The sequence below is a fragment of the Syngnathus scovelli genome, chromosome 6 (assembly GCF_024217435.2).
Source record: "Syngnathus scovelli strain Florida chromosome 6, RoL_Ssco_1.2, whole genome shotgun sequence".
Taxonomy (NCBI): domain Eukaryota; kingdom Metazoa; phylum Chordata; class Actinopteri; order Syngnathiformes; family Syngnathidae; genus Syngnathus; species Syngnathus scovelli.
The window spans coordinates 14777585-14787384 of record NC_090852.1 but is presented as its reverse complement, the minus strand read 5'-3'; the positions used below and the strand labels follow the sequence as shown (position 1 = coordinate 14787384).

The window sequence follows — 9800 nt, the reverse complement described above, 5'->3', positions numbered from 1 at the left end:
AATGTTCCCAATGGATGGTGTGATACGCCACTAATGTACCTTGACCTTGGAGTAGCCTCTAAATTCTTTGTAGGTCATTCTGGGCTCCTTTACCTTTAATAGGGAGGTTGGCTATGGTCCCGTGGATCTCAAATTTCAGAAAATTATAAGTATATTATAAAATAATCATGACAAACTGTAGTCACATAAACATGGGTGCTTGGAGAGTGTCTTTGAGGTCTTTAATATGCTTGTCTATGATTTTCTTTCTGATCTCCCAAGATCATTCAATAGCTTCCTCCATGGTCCATGTGTCCAATAATTCAGATTTTATATATTCTTTTCATTATTTCTGTGTCCAATGGGTTTTCTTTCATTACATCAGGGTACCATGTTGTTGTTTTTTTTTTAAAGCTGATAGCTCTAGAATGAAAAAATCCAAATAAGGGTTAACATTTGGGGAAGTAACTCACCATCAGCCTGGTGGGAGCAAACAATTTGCATTTTAAAACCACTGAATTACATAAACTGATGTGCATGCATGTCACTTTGCATTTGAGAGATAACATGACAAGGCAAACAATGATCCATAGATCCAAAGTCATCCGAAAAAAACCTCACAGAAAGGAGATTAGAAATGTTAATTATTATGGTACTTTAATTCCCTTGACATACAGTACACCAAGCTATATCTTCCAAAAACACATTCGTTCATACAAGCTAAACATTATGTTTTTCTCCACTTGTCTAAAATAACTCTGTTTAAAACCCTCATTATCAGATTAGACTTCTACTGTTGTGCCGCGTAATTAAGTGCCAATGTGGAAGAACAGAATAAATCACTGTAGTTACAGTAACTGTTAAAACACAGGTGAAATAGGCTACTGCCTAGTGTTCTCTATTCAGTCATAACTCTAACTCACGTCATGCCGTTTAAAATATTAATAGAGGAAATGAATCATTAACAGAAGAAACCATCAACAATGAGGAGTGTATTAAAGCAGGCGTTTTCAACTAGTTTTGTTCACATGACCACCATTATAACCAAGAAGCAACACGGGGACCACTGCTTTGGCGGAATATTATTTTATTTTGCACCAAAGGAGGATAGACCTATACAGGCTATTTATTTGCATCTATTTGTCTACTTTGTGAATCTCAGCTCCATTTGACAATTTGGATGGGTAAATGATTCACAGAATTAGCTGGAAAATAAATCAAGTCTAAATAATAAAGCAATTTTATAATGTTAATTATTTTCCATTTCTAATTTCGCGGACCACCTGCATTACCCCCACGGCCCACCGATTGACAATCCCTGTATCTTTACTGGAAGCGCACGTGTGATGGAATGAAAATAAGAACCCCGACAACTTTGCTATGCTACAAGTTTCTTCGGCAATTCTTTTTTTATATGTTTGTTCTTTGAGCGTGAGGTGTAGATACAGATGTAGGCGCTTGTCTCCAAAGTGCTTTCAATGATGGCACCGAAGTAAGACGTATAGTCTGGAATTAATTAGTCAGTTTAACGCACAATTTTCACAGTGGCGGTAATCCAAGTTTAAATAGGTTAGTGCAGGCATGTCCAGTTTTCCATGACACCTTGCTGTGTTGCGGCATCGTGACACGGAACAGGCAGGACAGGGGCCCTTGAGGACTGAGTTTGGATACCCCTGGGTTAGTAACTTAAGAAATCAAGAGTGCAAATGTAGCAGTAAACGGTGTACAAGTGATATTGAAAACAATACAGCAGTACCCACCCCTTCCTTAGTATACCATTGCTAATGTAATAGTCATCCATCCATCCATTTTTGTGTATACTTGTGTGTGTGTGTGTGTGTGTATACATTCAGTCGGAGTCTGGATGCAATAAAACATAGAGGACAGCAGTGAATGTGCTACGCATACTGATTTCTGCATTTGTTAGTGATGCTAGTATGCTGCCATTTAATGATGATACAGCCTTTTTTCATCCTTCCATCCATTTTCTACACTACTTTTCATCAACTGGGTTGCCAACAAATCCGAATAACCACACTCACATTCGTGCCTATGGACAATTGAGAGCATTCAATTAACCTTCCCTGAGCATGTTTTTGCACTGTAGGATGAAGCTAGTCGAATAAAATCACACGGTGAGAATATGCAAACTCCACAAAGGAAGGTCTGAGAAACTATTTAAACACAGAAAGTTTCAACTGTGAGGAAGACAGGGTACCAAAAAGGCCACCGTGGTACCCAGAACAAACTTTTTCTAATTATTCTTTGACATTATGCCTGTTGTGGCTCAGAAATTACATTAACGGTTTCTTTTTGCTCACAAGCCGTATTTCAAAATTTCCTAGTGGCGCCACTTCTCAAAATTTTACGCAATAATGTAGAGAAAAAGCAGTAAAGAAAACGAATATTCCGACACAATCATTTGGCTTATTTTTAAAACGATGGTTTGTCACTTGTGCAAGACAAACTATATGTAAAACATTTGGTACTAAATGAGAAATTCCAGCATACCGGCAAACTTCCTAAATGTGTTTGCAAGCTATTTTGTCTTTTCTCCAGTCTTACTTTTGCCGATTTCCAAATGATTAACTCAATGTTCCACTAGAACAGTAAAAAATAAAAACACATACACCATGTTGGATCATTTCCCCATAAGTATCCATAGCCTACTGCTTTTTTTTCCCCAGTGTTACCCAAATCCCCCATCAAGCAGTAGACTAGAAGTAAAAAAATAAATAAAATAAAAACCATGACTAAATATATTTGGTTGAAAAACCAAGCATTTGATCAAATCAATAAATCAAATCAGGCTATAAAAAGAAAACAATAGTTTTTGCAACTAAGTCACACAGCATGAACTGTATACCGCAAACAGTCTCCCTAGTAACAAGCATAGTTAGCCACTTAGTAAATACTTCAGTGTTTTTGAATTCCCTAAACCCAGACATGTCATATGTGGGTTGACGTTACAAGTGTGCAAAAGTGAAAGCGATACGCACCAACATCTTTGGTCTTCCTCAATTCAGACTCTGATTCGAAACATGCCTTGGTTCAACTGAAGGCGGAACAGACGGCAGTTGGCGATCCGAAGTGCGGCACAGGTTGTTTTGGAGAGGTCGCTGGCTAGCATGAGCTTGGTACGATGCCAGGTTCCCGTGCTGCGGCGAAACTCGCGGATGTAGTCGAAGCTGGTACCTGTTTGTCCACGACAGGTCAGATGATTCAAATCATTAGCTTGCATTTGCTCGTTCACCGTGGCTGCGCTTCACTGACCGGTGTCCAAGTCTCCAACGACATAGATGCTGCCTCCGATGGGAACTGCACCATAGACGAATGATGAGCTCGTCTGGACACATAGGCTTTGGTCATCTAGAAGCATCCACCTGCGCAAAACCACATCATCACATTGGTTAAAAGCGAGTAAATCTTTTCTAGTAGTAGTCCCTTAGAGATAGGGTGAGAAGCTCAGTCATCCGGGAGGGACTCGGACTAGAGCCGCTGCTCCTCCACGTTGAGAGGAGCCAGATGAGGTGGCTCGGGCATCTCATCAGGATGCCTCCTGGACGCCTCCCCGGGGAGGTGTTCCGAGCAATTGCTGTTACTGCAAGCTAACTTGAGTCAAAAGACACTTCACTTGAGTAGCTGTCCGCATGATACAAACCTCCTCATTTCATCATGGTAGAATTCAGACTTGCAGGTCATCATATGACGTTGCTCTGGGTTGTCGTTCTCTTTACTTCTCACTCCACCAAAAACGTAGAGTTCCTTACCGACGCCACAGGCCACAGATCCAAACCTAACAAATAGAACAGTTTTGAAATACATGACCCACCCATCCACAATATTAAAACTTTTTAAACCCTCCTCAATACTTTTACGCAACATAGACATTGCCCATTCCCTTAATAACCATTCCTACACTGTTCTGTGCATGTATTGTAACTTTAAAGTAAATAAAAGAAACAAACACGTGATAGTTTCACGTGTCCCATGTAACTGCCGAAGTCTGCATGCAGTTGTGTCCTTTGCCACTAGTCGGAGCTGTTGCAGCTCTAGCGATGGTTCAAGCTTTACATGGTGCGCAAATTATATTTGTGTGAATTTGTTTTTATTTCTTGTTATTTGTACATAGTTTGTAGCAGTGTATTGTGAATATTAAGTTGGGATATAAACCAAAAGTAAGTCTAACTTCGAGGGCACTTCCTGTTTCCGGGGAAGAAGCGGGAAGGTGACGTAATGCTACAGCGCAATAGTAAACGGTAAACTAGTACGCGTCATCGCAAAGTTGATAAGTTAAACAATTTAAGTAAAGTACCCAGTTGTTCACTTGTAGACCAAAGTGGTAAAAGGTTGAATCGCGAAGTGACGAGGGATCATTGTAATACTAGAGTACAGTTCCAGCTTGAAAAATCCTTTCAACATGAAAAACGCTTGAAATAACTCTTAAGATGAGCTGACGCAAAACGAGATCATTACCTTCTTTCCATGAGCGGACAGAGTCCCGTCCACTGCTGGGTTTTGGGGTCAAAGCATTCAACTGAGTCGAAAAGTTTCCCATAGGAACCGCCACCCATGGCATAGATCTTCTTGTTCATAGTGGCATAGCAACCCACCTGGGGGGGAGGGGGGGGATAAGATTTAGTGTATACATAAGATGCATTATTTGGGCACAGACAGTCCGATTCCTGGTGCCATTGGAATGAGGGGGAACGGTGGAGTATCAATAACATTTACCAGGCTATTCACACGTTCTACTTTGTTGCAAGGTGCGTTACCTTGCGGATCATAGTCATACTGGTCTGCATCTTCCAGGTATTGACGTGAGGGTCAAACACTTCCACAGTAGTCAGTTCACTTTCGTCATTCTCCCCACCCAGAATATAAATTAGACCATCCAGCTCCACCATGCCGAAGTTCTGACGAGTCTGCATAAATCAGCATCATGACATTATTTAAGTGCTCTCCTTCAAACTTCTACAGAAAACTACATGGCACAGGAACAAAAATTTTAGCTTGTCCAACACTTTAATATTTTCTATAAAAAATTCAACAGCATAGATAAAAACTAAAAGATCTAACTATGAACATTTGACAAATACATACCTTAAACCGTAAATCTACCCAAGGATTATCTTTACAATTATATGTTATATGTGCCCCCACGGGTCTAAACACGGCATTCGGATTAATTTCAATATTAATGTGGAATATGAGTTAAACAGCTAAATTCATCTGTCTCGGGGGCGGCAATTTTGCCACTTGCTGATAACTGAAAATGACATCACAGTTGTCAGGTCTTAGGTCACAACCAATCACGGCTCAGCTTTAGAAAACTGCTGTATATGTTTTTATATGTCTGTCCAGTGACAGATCTCGTCACCAACAGCATCAAGCAAGCAAGGAAGCTGTAGTCACAACATTTTACAGGTGTGTAATTGTGATAGAAGTGAAGGGCGAGTTCATTGTACGCTCTTCACCCTCTGATCCCTGGCAAGTGGTGACAGTCATAAAAACCTCAAGCCTCAAAATGTCACCATGCCAACTAATGGCGTGGCAGTTGTAATTCCATCAGATAGTATGGTCTATAAACAAAAGATAAAATACAGATTGAGCCTGGCGATGAAACAGTTTATCGATAAAACCTGATATTTCACTGCTATATTTTTTCTCGCTCTCATTCTCCGAACCGCATATTCCAAAAAAATTTTTGTCTTCTTTTTCTTTTTTATCGGAATTATACCGAAAACCTGTTCATATAAAATGCCCGTACTGTTTTATGTCTGTGTGAAAAGAAACAAGGTGAGCAATTTGAAGAAACGCAGGAATTGGTCAGTATACCTGAAACATTGGGGGGATGGGGCTCCATGTATTGGAGTCTGCGTCATACTTCTCACCAGAGTCCAAGACGATATTGTTCTCGTCTGTCCCACCCACCACAAACAGAAATCCCTCTAAAACACAGGAAAAAAAACATTTATAGAAGTTAAGAACAATGAATTCTTTTTTCGTTTCATTAAAACATTTGAAATGTCCATTAACATACATTTTTAAACTTTGTTTTAAATTAGTTAGATGTACTGCCAAAAGAATATCTGAGCTGTTACTGTATTTGTTTACAGAATACTTATGACGAGTGACTATGGTTATTTGTGGGAACAAAGTATGCCTCTGGTCTGGGAAAAAAAAAAGGAAAATAGTAAAACATTTTGGGTCCCGGTCCACCAGTTGAGTATCACAGGTTCAGACTATACTCATTTGACACATTATTGTAAAACCTAATGGGTATGACCTGTCACATACCAGCAGCGACCACCTCATGACCCACACGGGCAATGCTCATAGGCTGCAGCTCAATCCAGGTTTGTCGGTTGGTGTCATAGAGTGGACACATGCAGCGGGTCACAGCTGTGGGTTTTCTGGTTCTGTACGGAAAGCAAACAGATTTGCACTGATCTACAGTAACTTCTACTTTTCCAAACTATTTTTAACACTAAGAGTACTAAGCTAAGCTCTGAGGTTTGCAGACTTGGGTAACATGGTGCAGCCCAAAGTTAAACGCAAACACACACCCAAATGTAATGAGCTGATTTATTTTTTTTAAATAACGCTAACATGATTGAACTCATAAAGATTTTTTTAAAATAATTTGAAAAATATAATTTTCTTTTATTTTTAGTCTTTTTGATTTGAATTAATTTGTAATGAAATTATTATGACATTAATTAACATTAACTGTAAATGTCTTTATGTCTTTGTTTTTAAATCCTTTTAAATGTTGTACTTTTAATCATATAAATTAAAGCACAATGAGTTACCTTGTGTATCAAATGCACTCTATAAATAAAGTTGCCCTGCCTAAGCGAGTACGGGTACAATTTTTGTCCAGGTGACTTTGTTTTTATTTAATCCAAGGAGCTACGTATTAAAATCCCAAATAAACACAACAAATAATGATGATGTCATGTCTAAACAATTTAAATCCTTGTTTATTGTTAACAACAGCCCAGTGCAGTGCTGCAAGTGCATATATTTTGCCCTACGTAAAGAGCAACTCAATTAATAGTAATGATGAAAATAAATAAAAAACTGTGATAGTTTTTGGCCACTGTGTGTCATTTACAAACATACATATTTACCAAAGAGAAGAAAAACAACAAACCTTATTTTAGCACAATCAGATTACATTTTATGATTACTATGCAGTTATGATTGAATATATTATACCATAATATATATACTATAATATCATACCTTCGATCCTCTCCGCCGACGACAACAATACACTCAGAGTAACCTCGAGGCTTGAAAGCAGCAAGAAGAGCTTCGCCCTGCAATTGACTCTCTGCTAGAACTGGCTGGCAGTGCTCTCTAATCACCTCTCTCATCAGAGGCTCTCCCATGGCCTAAAAGGATATGATGACACATGCACACAAATGACAATCTGGCCTGTCAAGAAATATCTGTACGGCAAGGAAACCTATAATAAACTGAATCGTCAGAGTGAACATAGACTGTGGGGTGTTTCAGTACCTGTTCTCTCAGGTAGCTTGCATCCAAGCCTTGCAACCACACGGCAGACATCACTTCCTTCATGTGGACCTGCAATTCCACAAATATATCAGGACGTCACTTGAAATGTGCATTCAATTTAAACAGCAATGAGACGAAAGATGCATGGCACAGAAAAAGAACACATGGAATCTATTGTTGTCACATCTGGATTATTCCATATCACCGAGCACATACCCTGCGAGCGTCTGGATCGTGGACTAACCATCGCACCACGGCCTCCAGAACATGCTTCTCATTACCGACGTTAAGCTTCTCCTCAGACAGCACCTCACAGAGTCGGTTGTGAGGCAACTCCCTGAACTCCTCTGTGAGGGCCACATCGCGGAAATGCGTGTGCAAGTACTCGGTGGCAGCGTAGTGGACGTGGTGCAGGCAATAATGGAGGGAGAAAAGACGGATGCCGATACAGTTCTCTGCTGTGATGCAGCTTTCGAGGAACTGGCAACACAGCAACTTGAGCTCAGTCATGAGGAGCAGGTCAGATGCTTGCACCATGTCCTGGATGGTCCCTTCGCTCAAAGTGATCTGTAGAAGAGGTCAAGTAAATGTTAAAGCACAGACAGGAACGTAAACAATGACCAGGGCGAGGTAGTACCAAGTGAAACAAAAGGAACCAGAAATCTAAGCTGCTTCTGAAAACACTTGCACTCACTTCACCACTGAAGATGTAGTCCAGAATCTGTTTCATGATGGCCATGGAGACCCCCTGTAGCTCAATCCTGTACACTGAGCCATCTTCTTTTGGAGGATTGTAGTTCAGTTTGGTCCTACAATAGAATCATTAACATGAGCAACTCCTTGGACCTTGCCGCTATACTTTATAGACACATAGGTTGTTACCATCAGACCTACTTAATCGTGAAATAAGGCTAAAATATATATACTTATATATGTTGCTTTACCGGATATAAGGGCTGGCTGCAGCCAGGATGTTTTTCTGGACAGGAAGCTCCTCACCGTCTACCACCAGCAGTGCATCATGGAAGCTTTGCTCTTGCCAGAAGGTACGAAGAACTCTGAGGAGGTTCTGGGAATGTTGAGGGTCAAATACCCTTGAACCAGGATCACTTGACGCTGAATCTGGCATTTCTGGACTCGGAGACGTCTGGTTGTGCACTCTGGAATTCTGTTTACTAATGACAGTTTGCAGATCAACTATTGTGAGAAATAGCAAGTAAACAAAAACAAGTTGGAAATGATAACATAACAAACACATTGCCTCAAAATGAATCTGTTGTTATAAAATGGGATATATTATGTATGTGCAGCCATCAAGTGTGAAATCTGCCTAATTTTGGAAATGTTTATGTGAGCAAATTGTTCTGTAAGTCTTCCCCACCTTTTTAAGTGGCTCACATAATAACCACCCCATCAATTATCATACAATAACTTGACAGCTAGGCTAGTCTGAGTTTCAGATCAAAAGAGACACTTTCAAGTAGTGGCTAAAATACTAAAGCATCATTATGTTATATTTGTTATAAATGTTATATTTGTCTTAACAAAAGAACTACCCTATATAGTATACGAAGACATTATGAATCTTAAGCAAATAACAGATTAGACATGATTGGTGTACAAAAGTATGTCATGTACATTTTATTAAGACACATGGGAAAAGCAACATGACTGACAAAAATGGGTTTATTACACAGTTATTACTTAATAATGTACCACGAATACTGTCAGTAGTGGATACTCAAGATTGCGAGTCGGTAGAATGTCAACTAGAAGAAAGAATGTCATGACTTTCGTCAACAGGGGGCTTCACAAACTACAATGAATTTCATTTCTATTTGCTGTTCAAAGATTCAGCTTATTTTGTTGTACTGGTTTCCGAAAAAAATGAAACATTGTTAGCGATCTATAATTCACACGAGAGGTCAATAATGGTGTGATTAAATTGAATTGATTCCACTAGCTAGGAGCTGTGTGTTTGCAGATGTTCGAAACTTGCTAGGTGATTTTTTAACGAATTAAAGTGCAAAATAGATATGCCCTACCTTGAGATAGAAACGTGCGTCACTTTTACCAATGGGTGTAGTCTGTCCTGTTACCGAACAACATTTTAGTGAGCACACTTGACTTCACAATGTTTTGAGAAAACCCGACATGGCTTGTGCTGCATTCGAAGCCTCAGGAAAATTGATCATCCTATTTGCATACAAAATACAATACCACGAGTAGATTTGATTTGAAAATGAAAATATTTATTTGATACATCTACTATTATTATCCTTGCAAACGAC

The 9800-nt window shown here is 39.5% G+C and overlaps 1 protein-coding gene across 2 annotated transcripts; it reads right to left on the bottom strand.

Moving 5' to 3' along the window:
- Positions 1-619: 619 nt before the first annotated feature.
- gan (gigaxonin) lies at positions 620-9706 on the bottom strand. 2 transcript variants are annotated; one of them, XM_049724262.1, is made up of 13 exons: positions 9555-9706; positions 8454-8684; positions 8204-8318; positions 7726-8076; positions 7510-7578; positions 7231-7382; positions 6280-6401; positions 5818-5930; positions 4755-4904; positions 4456-4592; positions 3641-3775; positions 3253-3362; positions 620-3174 (listed from the first exon to the last, which is right to left on the bottom strand). In XM_049724262.1, exons 2-13 carry the CDS (start codon positions 8636-8638, stop codon positions 3002-3004), a joined length of 1812 nt encoding a protein of 603 aa, XP_049580219.1. In that variant the 5' UTR covers positions 8639-8684; positions 9555-9706; the 3' UTR covers positions 620-3001. The 2 variants fall into 2 exon arrangements, with proteins under 2 accessions (XP_049580219.1, XP_049580220.1); XM_049724263.1 differs by having other exon boundaries at positions 8454-8706; positions 9555-9684.
- Positions 9707-9800: the final 94 nt, after the last annotated feature.